Source organism: Podarcis cretensis, assembly GCF_951804945.1.
Source record: "Podarcis cretensis genome assembly, chromosome: 2".
NCBI classification, from domain to species: Eukaryota; Metazoa; Chordata; class Lepidosauria; order Squamata; family Lacertidae; genus Podarcis; species Podarcis cretensis.
The window spans coordinates 71,124,820-71,149,012 of NC_137171.1; the positions used below are offsets into that span (position 1 = coordinate 71,124,820).

Genomic DNA, 24,193 nt, shown 5'->3' on the forward strand with positions numbered 1-24,193 from the left:
CAATTTATTTAGAACTATAGTTTCTTTTAACAAATTCTGTTGAAAATAAATATGCCATGCCATCCTGTATATGAGCCACTTGAGGAAGTGCAATACATACTAGTTTTCAGACAAGAAACCCAGCCTCAGGATCAACAGCAAGGTAGGTAATAATAAATAAAATAAAATAAAATAAAATAAAATAAAATAAAATAAAATAAAATAAAATAAAATAAAATAAAAATGATTTTATTTATACCCTGCCCAACTGGCTGGGTTTCCCCAGTCACTCTGGGCAGCTTATAGCATATCTAAAAACAAAATAAAAACATCAAGCATTAAAAAACCTCCCAATACAGGGCTTCCTTCAGATTTCTTCTAAAAGTTTTACAATTCTTTATCTCCCTGACATCTGAAGGGAGGGTGTTCGACAGGGAGGGTGCCACCACTGAGAAGGCCCTCTGCCTGGTTCCCTGTAACTTCGTTTGTCACAGCCAAGCTGCTGCCGCATTCTGGATTAGTTGTAGTTTCTGGGTCACCTTCAAAGGTAGCCCCACCTAGAGCACACTGCAGTAGTCAAAGCAGGAGATGACCAGAGCGGGCCACCAAGGAATCAGCTAAAAGGCCATCAACATGGGATAAAATATCCCTTACCACGCTCTGGAAACCATTTGGATCCATTACGTGGTGGGGTAGGAGCATTCGAATTGGTCCCACTTCCCTGTGGAGAGGAAGGGTCGCAGAGAAGTCTAGTTGCACCAGGAAGTGAAAGCTCGCTGTAATCCATTCATTTATTCTGCCATCTAAAACTTGCTTTGTACATTGTAATTTGGTTGAATGCTAAGAAGGATGCTAGATCATAAATAATTGCCTACCATTGAATTAGATTTGAATTTGACGATAAGTGATATTGAGGGAAACATAAAATTCTTGGAGATTAGATTAAATTAACTGAGCAAGACTTAAGAATATAAATAAGAGGATAAATTGCTGGGAAAAATTTATAATGATGTAAGTGGGAGTGGGAGACGTGAGGGAGTCCAAAGAAGTTCTGAAAAATGTGTTATGATCCATGCTATATTGTTTATTATTTTTGCATTTTGTATTTTAAAAAATTTCAATAAATATTTATATATATAAAAAAAAATAAAACTTGCTTTGTACAGCAGAAAAGAACACACAGTAAAAGCTTAAATTTCAGTCCTCTATAGCGGGGTGACTACTAACCTTTGGCTCTTCAGATGTTGTTGGATTCCAACCCCCATCATTCCTGACTATTGGCCATGCTGGTCAGGGCTGATGGGAGTTAAGGTTCAACAGCATCTTGAGGACCACAAGTTTGTCCAAGTTCCTGAACCTTAAATGAGTATAGGGCATGAGTGGCAAAGATTTTTTAAAGATCTTTCATGCATGCTAACGAGATCAAGTTTTGAGGATTTCAACAAGCGGTTGAGGAGAAGCAGATGGAAAATGCGGAGTAGTCAACATTTCAAGTTAAAATAGTGGAGTACTTGCCTTTCGTGAAAAAATTCGGGGAGTTTTTCAAATAGCAGTCTTATAACAGCAGGCTTCCGAAAAGAAAAAGGCATTTTGAGAAATTACATTTACAATGAGGTAGCACACTGTGCACACAACACTGCAGACCCAATCCCCATCATCCACTGATGAAGAAGAGTTCTCTGCTATGAAGCACTGCAGTAAAACTTCCCCAGAGCACTAATTCTTGGTAAATAAAGCTATTGAGCAGTATTCAGCACTTGCGCAATAGGACCTTCCCCATTCTGTGCTTCTCCAAATCTACTCGAGGGCCAGGGGAACCACAGTGCCCTTTCATCTGGCGACAGTGGGGTGTGTGTGTGTGTGTGTGTGTGTGTGTGTGTGTGTGGAGAGAGAGAGAGAGAGAGAGAGAGAGAGAGAGAGAGAAAGAGTACTTTAACAGTGGGATTGCTTTTTGTCAGGGCAAGCCAGAACGGTAACTCATTATGGTTTTAACGTTGGGAACTTGTGCTTAAGGTTGCTTTTCCCTCCTCCCTCCCATTCCTTTTCCCTTATGTCTTGTAGAGCAAGAACAGTCTTGGTGTGTCCCACCCCCCCCATGCCAATTTGAAAAGATTGGGATATAAAATGCAATAAATAAATAAATAATAGGAAGCTGGCAAAAGATGGTTGGGAGAACTGCATGGAAAAGTGATCTTACCTGTAATATCTCAATGCCAAGGAGCAGTTTAATGAGGCTTTCGCAATATGAATGGATTGCATTACTGTAATGGAGAGAGACACTTTGCTATTATTATTAGAAAAAGGCATCATGTGAGTACCTGGGTTTAAAACAATATACTTTTTTAAAAAAGATATTTTTATTGTCATTGTCCCATGCAGGACAGTGAAATTGAAAAACTACATAAAACTACATAAAAACTACATAAAACATTCAAAAACCCCTAAAAAACTCTGAAACCCCATTTTAAAATACACTATACTATAGAGACCCCTTAGGCTGCGTTTAGAACCAGAATTGCCTTTGTGTAGAAACTGTTTCTCAGGCGGCTAGTCCTGGCCTTTATAACCCTATACCTTCTTCCAGAAGGCAGAAGCTGAAAGAGATCATTTCTGGGGTGCGTACTATCCTGTGCTATCTCTGCTGCTTTCGTATGGCACCTGGCAGCATAGATTTGATCTAAGGTGGGAAGAGTGCACCCAATTATTCTCTCTGAAGTCGTTACAACCCTGGATAGCATTGTTTTTTCCCTGGCTGTGCAGCTCCCAAACCACACACAGAGATCATAAGTTAATATGCTCTCCACAGTGCAATGGTAAAATGCCATCAACAGGTCCTTTGAGAGATTGTTTTTCCGAAGGATTCTCAGAATATATAACCTCTGCTGTGCTCTCTTCACCAGGTTTTTGCTGTTTTCTCCCCAGGTTAGGTAGTCTCTCAACTCCATTCCCAGAAATCAAAACACCAAGACCTGTTCCACGCACTTCCCCTCAATAATAAGTGGCTGAATATTCAATTTACATTTCCTAAAGTCCATACTGTATTTGTGATAGGCGCTCCCTGCCCCACTTTGAGCTCCTTAGACAAAGGGACACACATGTAATAAATAAAATCTGATTAGTTTAACCCCAAGTACCCTCTCTTTTGTTGTTGTTGTTTAGAGTTTGACCTTTAAAAGGTGTACACTACAACAGAATTAAGTTTGTTTCTTTAAAAAAAACCACACATTTAAAAAAAAAACTCCAGTTGCAGTCCAGAGGCAGATTGGAGTATATACAGGTAGTCATTTACTACACTGTCATGGTAACATACTGCAAGTATTAAACCATTCACATGGCAACTTGCAGGGAGAAAACAAATAAGGTTTTTCATTGACCTTGTTTCCTGACTTTGTGTGGGTATGCATGGTAGAAGACAATTCCTGAAGTGATCTCTGTTTTCTATGTGGGATTCCAAGCCACTGATGAACTCCTCACCAATCTAGACAGGATGGAGGGAAGGAGAGAGAAAAAAAATGAAGGCTGAGCAATTATCCCTACTGTTTCAAATGCATGAATGTGCAAATCAAGCAGTGAAAGCCTACACAATGCCTGTTCTTGATCTTTGTGTGGGATGCATAAAACTGTAATTTGTAAATTGTTACTTTTTAATGAAAAAATCCAGTGACCAGTTTCATACTTCTTCCAGATCTGTCAGCAGCAAATCATAAGCGAGAACTCTGTATTGATTATGGAGGTCTCCTATTTTTCTCTTGTGTTCTGTTTTCATTTAATTCATATATTTAAAATGCAAGGTAAAGAATAAGAGAAGTGGATTGAAAAAGAGATTTTAATTTGGGAGAGTGTGTTTGTCAGAAGAGAGACACACAGAGAGAGATGGACAGAGACAGAGAGCTTTGGGTGTTAGAATCAATACAGGCCCACTTCAATTTCAAAGACATGAAATAATGCCACTTCATACCTGTGGTTGAGAAGGGTGCTTCTTCAATGCTTGATGCAACTTCTTCTGGAAAATTGCTCCATCCACAGCTATGGAAAAAGTGCCAAGAAGGACAAACACTGTCATGTTCATGTCATAATAGTCTGAATCTGCCACCTTCTGCCCTTCCCACTAACTGCCGCGTGACAGACAGAAATCCACCTGGCAAAACTTTCCCTGGCATAGAGGTAGTGAGGCTAGAATGCTAAAAAGGTAAAATTAAATAAATACATTTCTAGCAGAGCTCCTCTATTTTTAACAGTTGTGCAAAGTAGCAGAAAACCAGCAGGTAAATGTTTACACTTTAATTTCCTTTTAGAATTACTGCTAAGAATGTCATTAAAGTATATACCTATTTCATTCTGTCGTTCTCCAGCTTTCAGTATAATTCCTCCTGTCTTGAGGAGCTGCCCAAAAACATTGTTGTTCTCTACAACTCCATCTTTGGGAATGGATCTGTTCTTACCAAGCGTGCAAGATTTCTTTGTTTCTAAGATGGAAAAGTTACTAGCATAAGATAAATGAATGTCATATTTGAGAGTCACATACCTCAATACAAATAAATGAAAAAATCAACCTTTATATCATGAAGTTTGTATAAAGTTTGAGGTCCCTTGGAAGATGAACCCAAGGGCTATATAGTCTAACCTAGAACAACTTCTAAGAGAGTGTAGGAGATACATACAATAGAGCAGGGTTTCCCAAAACTGGGTCTCCAGCTGTTTTTGAATTACAATTCCCACCATCCCTGACCACTGGTCCAGCTAGCTAGGGATGAAGGGAGTTGTAATCCAAAAACAGCTGGAGGCCCAAGTTTGGGAAATCTTACAATAGAGGAAGGATGATATAAAGCAAAGTTAGGGAACCTGTGGCCTTCCTGATGTTATTTGGACTAATTCCCAGCATCCCTTACCATTGGCCATGTTGGCTGAGGCTAATGGGAGTTGGAGTCTAACAATATTTAGAGGACCACAAATTTCCCATCCGTAGTATAAAGGGTGCAACTAACAAAGCACTTGAGTAAGTGGTTTGTGGATTGCAATCCCAACCCTAAAATTACTGGACATTTTATAGAGTTAAGATGAAATCACTGGGGCTACTAAAGTAGGACTGTCCTCTGAAACTGTCAGATTAGAATTATGGAATATTATATACACCACAATAGCCAGCCAAGACTTGTTGCCAACAAAGGATGCATGTTGTCTTGTCCCTGACCTTATGTTGTACTTCACCAGTTTCTGGTGTACAAATCAGGAACAATTCCCATCTCCAAGCTCAGGATGAAGGATGAAGCTCATCTCTATCCTACTGTGCTTCTGATGTACCAAGACTACCTCCAATAAACAGTACAACAGTTCAGCCCTTTTCTCAAGCTGGAGAGGAAAACATGGATCATATCCAAAAACACAGGAGCTCCAAATACTTGGAAGTTTAATGAGACACAGACAAGCCCCAGCCCCCCTCTAGAGTGTGGAGTATAAGAAGAGATTGAGAAATTGTTCTCAGTTACACCACAATTCCTAAACACTCATGAATTCTTTAGAAGAACAGTACTACGCAGGTCTTCCCTCAAGCTGGGAAGAGCAGGATAGCTGGGAACAGGACTGTCCCTACTGTTATGAAACCCAATAGGTACAGTGTGACTTCTGAAAAGATCCCTGACGCTTTTTCTAGTTCCAGACTAACACATAGTGCTTCCAAGGGCATAATGCAATTCCACAGCTTCTAACTCAGGAGTGAAGCTAGCATTCTGCTGAAGATGGAACATTCACCGCGGCAAAAATATGTATAGACTTTGCATAAAATGTAGGAGCATAATTTAAGTCCCCATCAGCAATCCTGTATGTCATTACTTAAACAAAGCAGGATTATCACACTTGTGGAATATTATTTTGATTTTATGATATATAAAGAATTCTCTCCTTTGTAATTTTTCTCAATGAGCTTACAGTGAATTTATATACAATCATAACTAGGATCTTAAATGCCTTGCAAGTTGAATGTTTTGGCTCCTGAATGCCACAAACCCGGAAGTGTGTGTTCTGGTTTGCAAACGTTCTTTGGAACCCGAACGTCTGATGTGACTTCCGTGGCTTCTGATTGGCTGCAGGAGCTGTACCTTGGTTTGCAGACATTTTGGAAGTTGAACGGACTTCCGGAACGGATTCCATTCAACTTCCGAGGTACCACTGTATTCAGTGCTCATAACCATGGAGAAAAAAGTATTCCAGGGCAGGGGGAAAAACACCACTGAGATCAGTTCTATGAATACTTTTGTTGTTGCACTGGGCATTCCTAAAAAGGAAGGCATGTTCTCTGCCTAATAATAACTACTACAACAACAATAATAATAATTTATTATTTATACCCCGCCCATCTGCCTGGGTTTCCCCAGCCACTCTGGGCAGCTCCCAACAGAATATTAAAAACATGATAAAACATAAAACATTAAAAACTTCCATAAACAGGGCTGCCTTCAGAAAGTCAGATAGTTGTTTATTTTCTTGACCTCTGGTGTGAGGGTGTTCCACAGGGCGGGTGCCACTACCGAGAAGGCTCTCTGCCTAGCTCCTTGTAACATCATTTCTTGTAGTGAGGGAACTGCCAGAAGGCTGAAGGATGGGGGTGGAGACGCTTCAGGTATACTGGGCCAGATGACAGGAAAGATTCTTGCTTTACATACTTGGTAAATTTTCCATCAGATTTTCTCCTTCCACATCAGATTTGGACAATTTCCTTTTTGGAGCCATGACAGCAGGCACTAAGGTAGTCTATTTCAACTGTGGGGAGAGGGAAGGGAAACAATTAGAAGCTGACTGAACGAGATATGTTTTGTTATAAAATGGTGCACAAAAGAGAATTTATGAAGCTACAATTCTGTTCTTGAAATGGCAGTAGGACCTGTTTGAAATATACCTTATTTACAATAACGAGTATCTGTGAATGGCAAAAGGGCCTACTACAATAATCTGCTTAAGTAAGCCATTTACCACAGTGCACCAATCCATATTGACAAGATCAGTAGTTTACTTATTTTAGACATATGTGCAACTGGATACATCTTCATGAACACATTGGACGCAAGATCACAATTAGTGTACACGTTGCATTTATTACACTTTATTTTTAATTCTGGATTTTTAAACTCTCCTATCTGTGTGAGACAAAAAGCAGTCCTGGTCACAAATCCTCCTCCTGCCCCAGTTTTCTTCAATACCCAACAGGTAATTTGGGAAAGAAGATCCTGCTATTTCCCACAACAAGAATGGTGGGAAAGCTCCACTATCTGTAATCCTGCTGCTGTGTTTACAACTGTCAGCTCGGATCCTGATTTCCCCTCCCCTCCTTCAGGCCACAGAAATGCCTCCAATGCAGTGGAGGCTATCATTAACAGGCAGGGGAGAAGTGATTTTTGGCAGCGCCACCTCCTATGATGCTTCAGTGGGTTCTTGAGCCCTATATAATTCTGCATCCCTACCCACTTTGACAACTGGTTGAGAGTCCAGCCCAATAAGGCCAACAGGGACAGGACTCGTACCTGCGCTGTCCGTTAACCTACCTGGGCAACCGCGGAAGCGCTGTTGAAGGCCAGCGGAGGCCAAGGGATAACCACCCAACCTGCCTTTCAGAAGCTGGTGGGGGACAATCTCCTGCGCACTGACTCATTCAGAAGTACAACCCCTCGCCCGCTTCGTGGCTGTTCAGCCAGAGCCCTGCCCGAGTCCCGCTCCTCCTGAATTCCCGGGACGGCGGGGTCTTCGTCCCAGTGAAGCGGCAGCGCTTAAGCAGAAGGCGCCCCTCACGCGGCGCTGAGAGGCAAATGGAACTCCGCCTCCCTTCCCTGCCGAGGCGCAGTTGAAAAGGCGCGCGCGCTCCCTCAGCCACCCTTCGCTCCCCTTTCAAAGGTTCCCGCCAAGCGCCGGCTCAGGACGCGTCGCAGTGACGTCAGCGAACGCGCGACGCCTCTCCCTACCGGGCGCCGCGAAAGCGAGTCAGGCGTCGCTCCCGGAAGGGTGAAGCGAGGGAGGGAGACCGAGCTGCTGCTGCCGCCGCCGGAGAGGTAAGGAGCCGGTGGGCGCGCGGCGGGGGTCGCGGTGCAGGTGCGCCTGAGGGGCGGGGGGCTACGCGGCGTCTGCTTTCCTCTTCCCGGGGTGGGCCGGCCGCGGCTGTGGCCGCTGAGGGGTCGTCTCCCCACCTGTGGGGGTTTGTTGGGGGTTTTTTTAAAGAGGTTTTTTAAGAGGCTTGAGCCTCGACCCTGCGACTTAATTCCGGCTGTGATCCCTTCTCCGAAAGGGCAAGGCCGTGTATGTGCGCATGTATTTACATTTGCTGGTTTCCGTTGACCTAGTCCTAATAGGTGAAGAATTTTTTTTAAGGAGTTTGCCGTTTTCTAGAGGGTTTGTCTCTATTTCGTCGGTCCCGGGATTGCTCTCTGTCATTAGGAACTGGCCGCGGAGCTCTCTTTCACACGGAGTGCTGCCTGCTTTTAATGGCATTTCGGTTTGCTTCCTGCCTTGTCTCTTAGGCCTCTGCCTGTACCAGATACTCGAGTGGCAAATTATTCAGCCTCTCTGTGCTTCCCTGAGGACAAATGGGGATTAATGCCCAGAGCTTCCATTTCTGCCCAGTGTCTTGCTGTGGCTGCCTTGTAACTTAAGAAGAATTCCCCACCTGCATAAGAAACTCCTGGGTGTAAGGAAAAACTACTGTGGTAGAATTAGAAAAGCCACTGTGCTCTGGGAACTTAGGCAGTCTTCAAAATAAAAAAAACTTGGCTAGCAACACACTAACTGGCTCAACATTTTGGGAAAGTTGAAATTTCTAATTGACTTCTTGTGCTTTGTTCCCCTAGATACTGAAGGTTGAAGTGCATGACCAGAACTGAATTTAAACAATGAGTGAGCCGGAGCTGTTGTTGGACTCTAATATTCGATTATGGGTGGTGCTCCCAATCGTCTTCATAACCTTCTTTGTGGGGATGATTCGTCACTATGTATCCATCCTTCTCCAAAGTGACAAAAAACTCACCCAGGAGCAAGTATCTGACAGGTAAAAGATGCCTGCAACTGAAAAGTGGGCATCGTCACTTATACTAATTGACAACTATAGAGATTGATAATACTTTATGGTAGCACATAGGCTTACTGAACTGCAGTAGGTGGGTTATATCTTGCTGTGTACGTGTTTGGGAATACTTCTAAACCCGGCTTTGTGGCTGGAAATCCAGGTAGCAGGTAGGTTTGGGGTGTTTTCAGAAAATGAGGCTTGGTCTTTGTATATTTGCAAAGAAGAATGCACAAGATAGACTAGAAAAAGTGGAGCCTAGCTCCTGGATCCTGTCAGCTGGGCTGAATAAAATCCCCAGGATTATCATACTTAATCGTAAAAATGGTGAAAATTCAAAACAAACTGTTATTTGTAATATTTGTAATATTTTGAATGCTTTTGCTTTTTAGATTTTGATTTCTCTCTTTAGTCTTTATATGGACTTTTTCCAGCTTTTCTTCTGTAAATATGTATATCTTTCTTCAGATTGTTTCTAGTCACATAGATGATAGCAAGGGACTAGTGGTGATGGTGGAAGGGGATAAGAAAACAGTTATTAAAAATCGCAAGGCTAATCTGATTGAAAATATCTGTGCTTTTCAAGTAGATTTTATGTTCTATGACTGTTCACTTCTTTATGGTTTTAAAATATGGAGATAATATAGGGAAATGTATGTACACTATAATGTTTCCCCACGGCAAATGCATGGATTGAATATTTGTATTTTTCTACCCTGATTTCTCGTTAAAAGAGGGGGGGGTCCCCACAATGGCTGTCTGGTCAATAACTGCTTGTACACTTCAGATATTTATGAGCAGCCCTGTGTTTTCTTCGTGGAGCATTTTTGTGTTTCAAAAAAGAAGTATATGAAGCAGCTCTCTGTGGCAAGGAATGAAACTGTTGCCCTTATTGGTTCCCAAATCATTTCTTGCTGTTCTTGAAATCTTGCTCAACACACGTTTTTAAACTATGAAAGATGATAGATTTTTATATGAAACTCTGTGAATATTGATAACTTGTTGGGAGGCTCTCAGTTGCATTTTGCATCAGTGTCACATGCAGTGTTCGTGCAGGAATATTTTTCTGTCTTCCTCCTTATTCTCTTCTTCTATTTCATATGTATGATAATGGCTTTCTTTCTTTCAGTCAAGTTCTGATTCGAAGCAGAGTTCTCAGAGAAAATGGAAAGTACATTCCAAAGCAGGTACGTTTCCATTTGCATCAGAATTTAAAAACTAGAGGAAGGGGAAACCTTAATTGTTCCAAGATTTGGAATGTAGTCTTAATAAAGATCTAAAATGCACATTGTAAGCACATTTGTGGAGTAGACCCAGTCATTTCTATTACTATTAATATGCAGCAATATACATCCAAGACAGCGGGGTATTCCATCATTCTAATTTGCTGTCATGTTGCAAAATTGGATCTATTACTATTTTAAAATATATTTACTAAGATCAGCATGCTTAGACCAGATTAAACTAATGTTAATTGCAGCAGTTAAAATGTTAATGGTTAGAATGAATCTGGGACATCCTGTCAATCCAAGGGGGAAAATCCCTATCAAATTAAAGTGGCTCATAACAGACACAAGCTAGCAGACTTCAAAGCTTGCATAGTTCCCTGATAATCCAACCTCATACATTGTCTAAATGTGTCTTTTGGAGACCTACTTTGTTTCTACCTCACATACTTTGTTTTAAGTTTTTTAATGCACAGGCAAAGATATTTGAAAAAATTAAAGGAGGCTATACATTGCCACAGTTTCCATTGAAACCTGGAAATATTTGGAAAAGCAGGGTATATCGTTTGCAGGGTAAATGTCTATCATCTTTATTGCAAGTTCTTCTACAGAGAAATAACCTGTGCTTAATTTTGAAGCCTTGTGTCCACTTCTTTCATCATTAGAACATGTTTTTCTTTTTTCAGTCCTTTCTGACACGGAAGTATTACTTCAATAATCCAGATGATGGGTTCTTTAAGAAAACTAAAAGGAAGGTAGTGCCACCTTCCCCAATGACAGGTAAGTAAGAAGGCTTCCTAAGAGTTTGTTATATTCTAAAACATGAGCAATAGAGTAGTAATCAGTGTTTGAAACTCCCATTGTTCCAGGCGCATTTTGCGACAGGGAATTTCATTAGCATGAGCAACTTCTGAGCTCTGGGTGCAGTACTGCACCTAAGATTTCAGATTAAAACTGCAGAATGGAAGAGAAGGAGGACCTTTTTCTGCCTCCCCACTTCCAGCTACTCTCTGAGGAGACCCTCTTAAGAGTATTAGGGGGGTTGGGCAGGGGAAGGATTAGACCATGTGAAAAATGAATATAATATTTTAACTGCAGTTCATTCATTTTCAGCTTTGTATTACCGTATTATTTGCTCTATAGGGCGCACTGGACTATAGGGAGCACCTAGTTTTTTTGGGGGGGAAATAAAGAAAAAAAAATATTTCTTCCCCCCCAGCCCCAAAGAGCAAAGAAGCCAGCAGGATTCATCCCACTGGCTGTCTTGGCTTCCTCTTTAGCCACACAGAACCTCTCCAGCTGGGAGAGGCTGCGTGCGGCTTTGGCAGAAGCCAAGACAGCGAGCGGGATGGATCCTGCTCACTGTCTTGGCTTCCTTTTTAGCCGCGGGGCTGGGGCGGGGGAAGCTGGGGCGGGGGAAGCAACCTCGCCTTCGCTCCCGGAGCTTGCTGCTATCCGCAAGCCTTCAGAGCCCGGCGTGAACTCCCGGCAGCCTCCGAAGGCTTGCGGATAGCTGCCCAAAGCCCGGGGTGCGCAGCGCTGCGCTCCCCGGGATTTGGACTGCTGCCTGCTATCCGCAAGCCTTCGGAGCCTGGATAGCTTCCTGCAGATAGCTTCCTGAAGCCTGCATTCACTCCATAGGATGCACACACATTTCCCCTTCACTTTTGGAGGGGGAAAAGTGTGTCCTATAGAGTGAAAAATACAGTATTTGTATTACTGTTATTAAAAAGCATGCCTAGACAAAACCTAGGTTTAAGGTGCCATTTAGCTCCTAGCTTTCATATCACAGTTTCTAACTCTGGTAGTAATAGGAACATCTGATTTGCTTTTGTGCTTAGCAGCAGCCACTAATTCTAAAGTCTACCTGGTTTTCTCATAAAATAGCCCAGATATACTTAAAGTCAAATTAAATAGCAAATTAAGAACTAAACCAGGGTGATCTCTTCAATCATGCTAAGGAGGTTTCCTTTGTTTTTAAAGTAGTATACCCAAACTTCAGAAATCCATGGGTGTGTAGGCTGTCAATTGTGTGGTCACTTTAACTGCATTTGCTTTGCAGATCCTACTATGCTGACAGATATGATGAAAGGGAATGTAACAAATGTACTTCCTATGATTCTTATTGGAGGCTGGATCAACATGACCTTCTCTGGTTTTGTCACAAGTAAGTGTCAGTTTAGGAATCTAAACTTGTGTGGCGTGGAGGCCTGATGCTTCTAAAATCCCAAATTTAATCAGCGTTTTCATTAGCTGAGTGTTCATGTTCCCTGTCACAGGTTTTAAGCTCCTTGTGAGACAAATTTCCCTTCAGTTATATTCCCCTGCAAAGCACTGTGTTTTATGGTGCTTTGTAATAATCATAATTGTTTCTGACCATATTTATATTTTTTACAGCAAAAGTCCCCTTTCCTTTGACGCTTCGTTTTAAACCAATGCTACAGCAGGGTATTGAGTTGCTTACTTTGGATGCATCCTGGTAAGAATCCTTCACTGTGCTTCAAACAATCTTTGTCTATCTAAAACTGTGGAAGTTACAGCAGTGTTGGGAATTGGGCATTTGTGCATTTGTTTAAATGACACTCAGTTTCTTTGGTTTGTTAGGGTTAGCTCTGCTTCTTGGTATTTTCTGAATGTGTTTGGACTTCGAAGCATTTATACCCTCATTCTTGGTCAAGATAATGGTAAGAAACTGCTATTTATGTAAAAGTAAGAGTGATTCTTGATTTACTAAATGTATCAAACTATGCTTAAATGTTTCTTAGGAATTTTGACCTAGTTACTAATATTAGTAAATTGTAAGAATTTCCAGCAATAATAGACAAAAATCTTGTCTTCAGCTTATTAAGGCTGAAGAAAGTTAAGCATACCTGACTGAGACTTCGTAACTTTTTCGGCCTAACTTGTACAATACAAGGGAGATATTTTGCTGTCTACCTCAGCACAGCACTATAATGCTCACATTCTTAATTTTCCCCAGCTTTGATGGTCTTGCTACTGTTATATAGAGTCACACGAGTCACTCTTTCATATTTACAGCTGCCGATCAGTCCAGAGTAATGCAGGAGCAGATGACAGGGGCGGCAATGGCCATGCCTGCAGATACTAATAAAGCATTCAAGGTATGAGGCTTCTGTTCCAATTGCTGAAACGAGCTGCTCAAGTTTCATGTAGCCTTTCTTCTATTCCTTGAATGTACAGAAAAAATACCTCAAAGGATTAAAACCTGCAAAAAATGATGGTCTTAAATATCTGTTTATTGAATGTATGCTAAATAAATTTTGTAGCTTATAGGAGTGTGATTGGAAACCCCTATTCTATTGTAATCTTTTCATGCTGCTAAAACTTCCATTCATCAGGAAACACTAGCTGAAAAGATCAGTAATGGCGGAGAAGCTTAGCCAAAAGAAGTGCCCATTATTACCAGTGCATAGACAGGGGGTATGGGTAGGGTCCTTGGAAGACAAAATGGTAAAGTAATAGTGTCCAGGGGGTAGAAATTTTGAAAACCTATGCGTTAAAATATACTGTATTCTAGTTGATGACCTGTATGGAGAAGATACTTAACATTGTATACAAAGTGGAAATATGCTGAACAGAAACTTGTTTTACGGTACTAATTGCAAGAAATAAGAAACAGGTTTCAAATCTCATAAGTAGCTTCATGCATTCTGAGCTGTTCTTCTGTCTGCAAGTTGTGCAGTAAAATAAGTTTAATCTCCAGAAAACAGCCCACTTGTCAAATGCTAGGCACTAGCAGCCATGTACACACAAACCAAAAATGCCCAATGATCTCCGTTTAGTATTGCAGGCAGTTGTTAGCTGTGAGGACCTGCCCCCTCCCCCAAACATACCTGCTTGTATGTTCAATAGCCTTGCTGCTTCCTTGTACACATTATGATTCTTCTTTGCAACTTCCTACTATTTAATCACTCTGCATACATACAGTTCAGTCACAAACTTCAGTGTCTTTGTTCAAGATTCAGAGTATAAAGCAGCATGAATAAATTAAGGCAGAATTGTTGAGCAAAGGCTTTTTTCCAAGATAGAAAGTAGGGGTTGGTACACTTCTGTTGGCTGCATCAATGTTTTTTCTTTATCACTACAGACAGAATGGGAGGCTCTAGAACTGACTGACCATCAGTGGGCCCTAGAGGATGTTGAAGAGGAACTCATGGCTAAAGACCTCCGCTTTGAAGGCATGTTTAAGGAAGAGCTGCAGACGTCCATGTTCTGAGTTGCTTCATATGGTTGGCATAGTCAGTTTGTGTTTATTTATCTATAATGTACTCTTACTGGTGGCCAGAATAAAGATGGTCAGAACTTATGTGAGTTATATATCTGCAGGACAGAGTCTTGCTTCTGAGGTCTCCTCTGATGCCTTTTGAGTCACATGGAGCTCTGATTTGGCAGCTGCTAATAGTCATGTCAGAAGGCAAACTACCAAACTTGTAGTGATTCACCAAACTTACTGGAAGAAACATTTATATTTCAGGAAAACTTGAAATTAAGTGTGGGTCCCTGCAAATTTTTAATGTACCTGCTACTCTAGAGACATACTAAGCCTAAGTCAGAATCCATTAATGATTAAAATATTGGTATAAGATTTAACCCTTGAAGGATCTCTCATTGCCAGGGCTCAGCCTTGCTGCATATGCAGCATAACTGCCAATACTCAAAGACTTGAATTTAGATGAGAGAAGCATCCAAAGATGATTCTCCTTACTGTTGCCATTCAGTGGTCCACAGACAGTGGTCCTCTGTCTACTGGGAGGCTGGTTCTTTTGAGGAGAAAGGCTTGATTAGGGACTGGACTAGAAGCGATCTGTTGTCTCTAGAGCCAATCTTTCTCCTGCCCCCTAAGTGCATGGTCAGAGGTTATGGGTCTGCTTGAGCAGTAACTAAACACTGATTTTGGTATTGAAAAAGGACCATTGGTACACTTTGACTTTAGCTGGCACCAGCACTGAATCTATTTGTGAGTAGACTTCTTTCATTTTAAGAATTTGATTTAAATGTTTTTAAGACACGATCTAGAACCAAGGAAAATCCCTTTTTTATTAAGATACTGGTTTGTCTTTGGAAGACAAGCTTTGAGCTTTTGCTCTTATTGTCCATTAGGGAACAAGCATCTGAAGTCTCCCAATATGTATGACCTAAGGTACTTGGTGAATTATAGTTCAGTGCTTCTTGGGGGCTCGTTTGTATAATCAGAAGACAATGCACATTCCTCAGATTCATAATAACAGAACTAGGTTGATTGGATAAAATGTTCTTTAATGACTGTGGGTCAGTTGGCATAGTGACAGTAGAGAAAAGGCTACTGATGCCATAGTCTGAAGTTGGTCAGAATGTAAGCATTTGATTATCCTTTTGGAATAACACGTGGCCTTGGCTTATGTTTTTATGCCTGAGAAAAATGAAGGGAGCTGTTCACTGTATTTGTGTCTTTAAGAAACAAGATAATGTGTCAATGAAATGGACTTCTGGTTCAGCTCTGGTCGCACAGTAGCTAGTACTGTAAGGGAAAGTATTACATCCCTTCTGGAGCAGCTGTATCTGCCCGTGTCAGTGAGGCTCTGAAATATATCCTGTTGCCCATTTCTGCCTATGTACAGCTCTCCCTTACTGTAGCAGTATATTTATGTTTAGAGTAAGTTATAAAGTGTTCATTAGTGAAATTCAGAAGCTTTTACTTTGTTCTCTGATTCTAAATTGTAGGCTTATGTGAAAACTGCTTTTAATATGCTAAAATCCATCCTAAGCAGTGACCTAATTTGACTCCAGCATCAAGACTGCTTTACTAAAAAGCATTGCCCCCCCCTGCAACTGAAATGGTTAAAGCTACCTATACACAATAACTTGAAAAGCAAAGAAGATTTATCACTAGTGTATGTTTGGGGTACTGGGAGATGGGTACAGCTGCTTGTTATCTCCATGTTTATAGCAAATAAACTCTTAGACTGCTCTTCAACCTTGATGGTGTACATATTCCCTGCCCCCCTTTGTGGCAGATTGTAAATCTGCTCTTGAGGGGAATGTAAAGAGGTTTCTGTACTATAGCAGATGCTGAATGTTTTAAGGTACATGGAGTAACTTTAAATGTTCACTTTGTAGTTACTTACTTCTAAAATCACTTTCACAATATTTCATCCTGTCCTTGCAAGCATTTTCTCTTGAATATCTTTACAAAATGAGGCAGCTAAAAGCTTGAAGAACTTTAAGGCAGTTTTGCCATAATGTAGATAGTTGGATTTGTACCATACCATTGCTTGACAAATGTAGTGGGAAACCATGACTATATAATCAGTTACCCTTTGTCATGTACATTGCTGATAAGTTGTTCCTCAAAAGACAGGAAGACAATATCTTAAGGGTAGTATCTTCTGATCCAGGCCTAGATAATGTTCAGTGTTCATTAGCCTGTGGGGAAAACACTATAACGTCACACTATTGTAAATCACTTTAATAGTGCATCTTGCAACAGAAAGGATTATTTGCCTAAGTTTCCATGGTTCAGAAGCATTAATTATCAAATCTTAAATAGCTCACACCTCACACCAGCCTTTCTACTGCAGCTGCTGCAAGGTGGAGCTGTTTGGTTTGTAATCCTCTTCCATATCCAGCAGTGTCTCAATAATTGCTTCATCCTCTAAGGTATGCTCCAGGACCTTTCTGAAACCGATCTGTGCACTCGGATCCAAGGCTGAGGCCTCATCTAGAGGAAACAGTTCACTTGAGAGCCTAGACATCTGCTGAAGTTCATTCTCAAAGTCAGTTTTCCTGTGCATCCTCTCTGATGGCCAAATAGCTGGGTTATCTTCAGTGTAAAAACAAGAATGCAACTTATCAGTCCTGCCCCTAAATATCTGCACAAGTTGATGAATAGCTGTTACATAGAGGGATTTTCAGCATAAACACTCCTGCTAAGCTTCCATTGGCCAACATGTAAAGTAAGTGCAAGTACTAGGCTTTTTTCCCTTTAAAGAGGAACCCAACCCACTGCTTTTAGCATTCTAATATCAATTACTCAAATATCTCCCTTCCAGCTTTGGGGTAAAGTATCTTCATGTTTGTCAATAGGTGATGGCTTGAAAGCAAGTGTGTAGCAATGGATGTGAAGGATTCTAAATTATGAATGCTAATTGGGCCACAGTGGTCTAAAGAAGGGATGATTCACCTATGAGCTGCATCCTGCCTGCCAAGACTTTTCTATGCCCTTCTCTTCTCTCTCTCTCTCCTCACCCCCAGTAATTTGGCAGGGATGGTGGTTAATTCTTTTACCCATTCAATTCTTCCTGCATGTAGAGTACTTCTCAGAAGGCTTGTGCAAGTTCAGGATGCAAATGGTCTCCCACTCACCTGATAAATTACCTGGTGAGTGGGAAAGAAGCGGCATTGCCATTGTGATGGAAGTATCAGAGTACAGAGCCTCCATCTCCATATTCACCAGATCAATCATTGGGTCCAAAAGGTTAGCCATCCTGGTCTAAAGTATTCCTCCCTAGCCATATGTAACTGTTTCCAAGTCAGAAAGTCTTATTTCAAGGATATGCATGCTAACCTTTTCTGCTGTTCAAGCCCTTGGCTTTATGCTGAAATTATTTGCCATGGTACACCCTGTAATAATGCATTCACTCTAGCAGCTATTGGTTAAAAACTTGATTAAAACTTGTTCATGTAATGGAGAAATAACTAAAGATACCTCACCAGGTTACACAGTCTATTACAGACTCTGCAGGTATGCAACTCAATTGCTCTTTACAGTGCCAGTTTTAAAAAGCCATGTCTGGTAAGCAGGGCAGACAACACTTACCACTCATATTGGCAAGATCTTTCGGGCTCTGTGGAGGAACATCAGTGGCACTTGTACTTCCTTCTGACTTCACAGGCCTTTCATCAGGTTTGCTAAACACCACAGAAACACGGTATGGAGACATTGTTCAGTTAAACATTCTCTAAAGTGTATGATCTCTACTAAAATTTTACACTAGTATATCTTAGCTTTTTGAATCATGGTTTAGAACTTTCCTGTATGTTGAGAAATAAATGTGCTTGCACCAGCAATTACAAAACAATTAGTAGAGGTGGTCTAAAACTGAACCATGAGGAGCACCCTAACACTGTGCTTTACCATTCCACAGAGTAAGGCAGTGGGATTTGAGCATCTCTGAAAGGTGGCAAATTGTTAATTAATAAATAAATGTATTTCTCATGTGACAACATATTTTGAGCCAGCTCTTTGGACCAGTCTGAAGCCACATCAACAGCCATCCGAATAGAAGCTCAGTGCTATTCATCCTAAGACAAAAATTAAGCCTGTGACAAGCAGAGCATACCTTAGATGTCCTTTCCTCCATCTCTCACTGTCTTCTGGACTGATGAAAAACTGCCGGTCAGCCATGAAGATGGGAGGATGTAGCCATGTGTTTTCCTTGCTTGTCAAGGGTTCCCGTTTTGTACAGGGAATGTTGGAAGCAGTAGTCACTGGAATTAAGTTTGGCCTGAAGAGGGGATTCTCCTTTTCAGGAGTGGAAGAGACTGGTAAAGATGACTGGGGGCAATACACAGTTGAAAGAGTAAGTTCTCCCTTCTGACTAAAGAGATCTGCATTTAGGGGTGAAGAGGGCTGTGCTGTCTGCAAGTCAAAGTTCGGATCAGTGGTGGAATCTGGGGAGGGGGGGAAAGGAACCAAGAGGTCTTCCACTGCTCTGTCAATAGCTGCAGTTAGCTCCTTACGGCATCTGTTCAGCTTTTCTGACATCTCACCTGAAAGGAAGAAGTATCACGTTGTCCAGGAGTTTGGTTATATAAGAAAATATAAAGTTGGGAGGGTGCGCACAGATTGAAATCAATACTAAGTTGCCAATCCATTCAGTTATAGTGCAGTCAGCTAATCCTAGCATTTCCTTTTCTCAATATACTATGTCCTTGACACAGATGGATTACTGAATGTTAATGCAACATTAAAAACAAAAAGGATTAAAAAAAATCAGATGCAATTTTTCAAATACTTCACACATAGGCCATGATTTTTATATGAGTGCTGAAGTACACTTTAGATTGTTTTATTCAGGGCTACTTATAATCCATTGTAGTTTGACATTTGCATAGCATACAATACTTCCTGCTAGACTTTCTTCAGGAAGACATGTCTTCAAAACCTTATTCAGCTGCTAAACTTGTCAGGTGAATTTGAGACCAGCCTAATCTACGTTACAAGGCTGTAAGGATAAGGAGGACCCTTATACCCCAGCTCGATCACCAATACCTGTGGGAGAATCAATGGCTGTCCCCCAAGTTGGTAAGGCACATTTGACATCAGCACAAAACTGATCCTTCAGTGTTACTGACCTCCTGTGGAATGAACGTCCAATAGAGATTTAGCAGGCACCTGCAATATTAACCTTCAAATTCTTGCTCGAAAACTTATTCAAAACTCATCAGGCTTGTGTCAATTAAGGTGTGTGTGTCAGTTTTACTAGACACTTGCTCTAGTAAAACCCAGCCATAGAAATCCTGTTATATTATCCCAATATATCCAGAAAGCCACTACAGCTTACCTGGTTCTTTACTTGCAGTCAACAACCTTTCACTTCATTTATTAACAAGGTATAAGAATGGACCATTTTTTCAACTCTTGTGACTACTGAGTGGTTAATAAGTGCTAACGAGTAATTTAACACGCTTTCATAGTTTGAATAAATGCCCCTTGTAAATTGAACGTGGAGCAATCCATCCTACACACAAATCAACTCTGAATTGTTCACCTGTTGTGATGGTTTACCAAGTCGTCCCAATATCAAGACAAGTGCAGGATAGAAGATCGATTGCTTAAGCACTTTTGAGTAACATGGGGATGATCAACAACTGGATCTGGATACTTCTAGTAAACAGTCTGTTGCCTCCCCCCTCTACTGAAGGTTTTCAACTGTCACGGAACCTTTCTCCTCTGCTAGAACTTTCTCTCAAGATTGTACTTGGTGCCTTTTGCCCAACAGCATAAGACAGACCATTTCAAAATCAACTTTGAGTAAAATCATCTCTGCGCCACATAACCTTCTTGATGCCAACTGATGTTTCCCACCTAGCATTTTTTACCTAGTGCTTGTCACATAACCTAGGGCTGTGGTCCTAGAGGGTACTGGGCTCCATCTCACATTAGCCCCAGCTAGCCAATGATCAGCAATTATGGGAACTGTAATCCAGCAACCTCTGGATGACCACAGGCTCCTCACCCCAAAGCAGGCAATCAATGATAAGAATAATGAATTTTATTATTTATACCCATCTTACTGGGTTTCCCCAGCTACTCTGGCCATCTGACAGCATATATATAACAGTAAAATATCAAACATTAAAAACTTCCCTATGTCTAAAAGTTATGTAGTTCTTTATCTCTTTGGCATCTTTCTGTCACCTCTGCCTTTTCCTTGGCACTGCTCCATAGCTGATCCAATGTAGGACTTAATACTATACTAGGATTCACTCAAGAACCCCCACATTTTAACATGGATTGGCAAAGAAGGAAATCAGTTATTCAACTTTCTTCCAACTGTCCTTTAACAGTAATTTTAATTCTTTCCATACTCTGATCACATAGCTGGAGAAGTTAACAAAGAAAACTAGTTCCATTTTAGAAATCAAAATGACAAAAATAATGTTTTTACATGAGATGCACCTCTAATCCATTTTATAATCTTGCCTACATAGTCAAAAATATTTTAGGCGTAGCCAGCACAATGGTATCAGGTGTAAATTATAGTTTGTATTACTGTAAATATATTCTGGTCTTGTCTTTTTCCATTACATTGGTACCTCTTGTTAAGAACTTAATTCATTCCAGAGGTTCGTTCTTAACCTGAAACTGTTCTTAACCTGAAGCACCACTTTAGCTAATGGGGCCTCCCGCTGCCATCACATGATTTCTGTTCTCATCCTGAAGCAAAGTTCTTAACCCAAGGTACTATTTCTGGGTTAGTGGAGTCTGTAACCTGAAGCACCTGCAACCTGAGGTACCACTGTACTTACCCCACCTTTAATGCTTTATAATAATAAAAGCTTCTTAAGTTAGTGTCATCAAATACATTGCTTACACTATAGTCATTCAGATCTACTTTTTACAATGGGAATCAGAGATAAAGCTATTTCCTCCCAAGCCAAATAGGAAATTAATGTCTCAGCAAATGGAAATCCTTGCTCTGATGGGATGTGCTAGTTGAATACCTTACAGATAAAAGCTGGCCCAGAGTTTTCAGAAGCAATTTCAAAATAAAGCTAATTTTGATCAAATTTATTTGTACTAGGTACTACTGTGCTCTCGCAACCTTGTATATAGTGCTGGTTTGCTATGACTTTATTTCCTTGGGAGGGGGTGGGAGAGAGGAGATATATATATATATTTACAGACAGAGATGATATTTTTTGGAATTATGCATTTATCTACATGCATATCCTGGGCACATTTATCTACATGTACCATGATTTTTAAAACACAAGTCACTTGGAATCCTTTGGGTAACAAATGAGTAACAAGTCTAAATAATAAATAATCAATAATAAAATTGCAGAGCACCACTGTATTCCAAAACACACACTTCCACAGAAAATAAAGTTCCTATAACATTTGCAGTGTTTCATACAGACTACCCATTAAAAACTAGAGATACAGGTTTGAGTATCTATTTCAAATCCCCATCCACCATACAGAAAAAACAAAGTCCACACTCAAGTGCAATCCACTCCTTTTTAATTTTTTTTCCTTTTATACAGTAAAGCCAGTCACTTACAAAGTGCTAGTCTAAAAACAGATTTTGACACTATACAGAATGTACACACCAGCTAGGATCCAGCCTGGTCAGAGGCAAATCCAGGTTCCTAATACCATCTTTACAGCATTTAGAAGAAATTTAGTTCAGGAGCCCAAAAATCACCCAAACACAAATGTGCACACTATCTGACCATACAGGGCAGTGAAAAGATTGCTGCAACAGTATGGAACAGAAATACATATGGTTACATTAAATTGCTCTTTGCTTTTAAATATCTGTTTCCTTATCTGTCCAAATGTTACATTCCAAAGTAAATATAACCCAGAAAAACAGGAAAAAAACAAAACAGTGCAATGCTACAGTTTGAACTTAGCCTTTAAATAATTCCAGCCCTAACCCCACCCACCAACCCAAGTGTGCAGGAAAATAATATCCAGTTGAGACAAGATCTCAAATCAATTAAAGAACCTGGAAGCATTAGCAACTGAACCAAACAACTCAAATTTCAGTGTTTAAAAGGACTATCCTGGAGAACGCAATAGTAATCACTGGAAGATAGTGAGCAAAATGCAGCTGACAGCAATGAGGACTCTTCTGCTCTGTAAGTTAAAAAGAACACAATCACTTTTAATCAGTTCTGTTAAAATGATGCGGCCTGACGATGCCACTGGCTACCACTTGCCTGACGTCATGCTGATAAAGATCAGCACAGAAGCAGTCTGGGAGAGGAATATTTCTTAGTTTGCTGAAGGGAATCCGTGGGAATGTGTTCAGAGCACAAAAATGAAACACCTTTACACAGGTGCCAAGGTAGTTTCAAAGCCATGACACTAAATGGGAAATGCCTTAAGGTGTCATAGCAGTGTGCATGGGAATTCCACGGCGTTACCTGAAAGCTCCTTTCCTAGAAGGTTCTTGTCTATCATCCTCCGTGGAGGAGGAGGCTGTGGGTAGGAAGAACTCAAACAACATTTACTCTTGCCATCTCTCAGCCAATGAGAAAAAAATACTAAGGAGGTATGAGGATAGCAGAAGATTACAAAAAGAGAAATGAAATGGCTAGAAAGAAAAATAGTGTGTCTGAGACCACCCAAAAGGACATATGCCACTGGACACTGATTCCTACGCAGCCTTCAAGAGATGGACTCTGAATTTTTCATGGTGTGGCTGAAAGTGCAGAGAAATAGAAGACAGCTGACAGCGGAATTTCAAAAACTACCAGGGAAAGTTATTTTAGCTCCCCAATGAGACACTTGAATAAAGAAGCCCAGGAAGAAGCTCAGAGCATATAAGTCTTCATGTGAGTTGGTGTGAAGAATAGGCCCCATGAATACTGCAGCTGGAAAGGCTGGGGGTGGGGGAGAGTTAATCTTTGGGACGGATCCTAAATAATTGTTTTATTAGCACGCAACAAGAAAATGTGGGGATTGTGACTCCTTTATGGGACACAATGAGCCAGAACAAATATGCAATTTTCTCTTTTTATTAAAAGCACACACAAGCTCACCATGCCATGTCAGCAAGGGACTGACAGGAACATAGTGCCAAAATGTGCTGTGCAAGATTGGAACTTGTGCCAAATGTTCACTTCTCTTTTACTCTGGAAACACAAGCACTCAGGCATCTTCTGCAATGCATAGAGCTCAAACCAGAGTTCTACTTACAGTCAAATGTTGTTTCCTCTTGCAACACAGCCCCACTTTCATGCATTGCTCCAGTCATACAGCATAGCTCCTGCTTCCACACAGTTTCTGCCAGACTACACAGTCAGATTTAGATAACACTTTATTGAATAACTATTTGTTTAAAAGCTCTTTGGCTATGATATACCCAAGTCCTTGACATCTTATTGCTTCCCTATGCTATCCATAGTTACTGCTCATTGAGTCCTTCTGTACTGAAACTCCTGTTTGATTCTTACAAAAATCAGTTCTTGGATGCCTTTTAAAATTAGCAATATGACTTGTTTAAACCCCACCACATAGGTTCAGTTGGTATCCATGCCATCACATTCCTCAGATTTCAGCTCAGTGCTTATGCAAGGAGCGGGGTTTCCCTTGAGCATGCCATCTCTACGTTGGTAGAAGAGGACATATGCTGCTTTTGTCTGCAAGGCAAGGTGAGAAATAATGGGATTAAATTGGTCTTCAAGCCTGCATGCAAGAGAAGTCCCAGTA

The 24,193-nt window shown here is 40.8% G+C and overlaps 4 protein-coding genes across 6 annotated transcripts in view; 1 reads left to right on the plus strand and 3 right to left on the minus strand.

Moving 5' to 3' along the window:
• FANCD2 (FA complementation group D2) overlaps positions 1–7,841 on the minus strand; it is a 41,784-nt gene extending 33,943 nt beyond the window's left edge. The window contains exons 1-7 of the mRNA XM_079964480.1: positions 7,515–7,841; positions 6,639–6,735; positions 4,308–4,445; positions 3,938–4,005; positions 3,354–3,457; positions 2,177–2,240; positions 1,495–1,547 (exon numbers count right to left, since the gene is read on the minus strand). Of these exons, the coding sequence (XP_079820606.1) occupies positions 1,495–1,547; positions 2,177–2,240; positions 3,354–3,457; positions 3,938–4,005; positions 4,308–4,445; positions 6,639–6,705 (494 nt within the window). The 5' untranslated portion in view covers positions 6,706–6,735; positions 7,515–7,841. The remainder of the gene's footprint in view (positions 1–1,494; positions 1,548–2,176; positions 2,241–3,353; positions 3,458–3,937; positions 4,006–4,307; positions 4,446–6,638; positions 6,736–7,514) is intronic.
• A 72-nt stretch (positions 7,842–7,913) lies between these two features.
• EMC3 (ER membrane protein complex subunit 3) lies at positions 7,914–16,219 on the plus strand. Its single transcript, XM_079964465.1, has 9 exons — positions 7,914–8,015; positions 8,808–9,004; positions 10,149–10,206; positions 10,932–11,025; positions 12,308–12,412; positions 12,643–12,724; positions 12,850–12,929; positions 13,285–13,367; positions 14,354–16,219. The coding sequence occupies exons 2-9, from the start codon at positions 8,850–8,852 to the stop codon at positions 14,480–14,482; spliced, it is 786 nt and encodes a 261-aa protein (XP_079820591.1). The 5' UTR covers positions 7,914–8,015; positions 8,808–8,849; the 3' UTR covers positions 14,483–16,219.
• A 477-nt stretch (positions 16,220–16,696) lies between these two features.
• On the minus strand, positions 16,697–21,844 carry LOC307209411 (uncharacterized protein C3orf62). Of its 2 annotated transcripts, none has more exons than XM_079964466.1 (4): positions 20,016–21,844; positions 18,585–19,014; positions 18,062–18,153; positions 16,697–17,065 (listed from the first exon to the last, which is right to left on the minus strand). In XM_079964466.1, exons 2-4 carry the CDS (start codon positions 19,007–19,009, stop codon positions 16,815–16,817), a joined length of 768 nt encoding a protein of 255 aa, XP_079820592.1. In that variant the 5' UTR covers positions 19,010–19,014; positions 20,016–21,844; the 3' UTR covers positions 16,697–16,814. The 2 variants fall into 2 exon arrangements, with proteins under 2 accessions (XP_079820592.1, XP_079820593.1); XM_079964467.1 differs by lacking the exon at positions 20,016–21,844 and adding an exon at positions 19,809–20,003.
• Positions 21,845–21,977: 133 nt separating this feature from the next.
• The window catches only part of USP4 (ubiquitin specific peptidase 4), a 35,536-nt gene continuing 33,320 nt past the window's right edge, over positions 21,978–24,193 (minus strand). For both annotated transcript variants that reach the window (XM_079964409.1, XM_079964408.1), the window contains one exon: positions 21,978–24,123. In XM_079964409.1, the coding sequence (XP_079820535.1) occupies positions 24,004–24,123 (120 nt within the window). In that variant the 3' untranslated portion in view covers positions 21,978–24,003. The remainder of the gene's footprint in view (positions 24,124–24,193) is intronic.

Bases quoted from the DNA above. Each gene is read 5' to 3' on its own strand.
- EMC3 (XM_079964465.1), top strand. From the start codon at position 8,850: ATGAGTGAGCCGGAGCTGTTGTTGGACTCTAATATTCGATTATGGGTG. The intron at 10,207-10,931 runs GTACGTTTCCAT...TTCTTTTTTCAG, and splicing joins GAAAGTACATTCCAAAGCAG to TCCTTTCTGACACGGAAGTA. The intron at 11,026-12,307 runs GTAAGTAAGAAG...TTTGCTTTGCAG, and splicing joins GCCACCTTCCCCAATGACAG to ATCCTACTATGCTGACAGAT.
- LOC307209411 (XM_079964466.1), bottom strand. From the start codon at position 19,009: ATGTCAGAAAAGCTGAACAGATGCCGTAAGGAGCTAACTGCAGCTATT. The intron at 18,154-18,584 runs GTATGCTCTGCT...TGTGGTGTTTAG, and splicing joins TGGAGGAAAGGACATCTAAG to CAAACCTGATGAAAGGCCTG. The intron at 17,066-18,061 runs GTAAGTGTTGTC...TTTACACTGAAG, and splicing joins AGATCTTGCCAATATGAGTG to ATAACCCAGCTATTTGGCCA.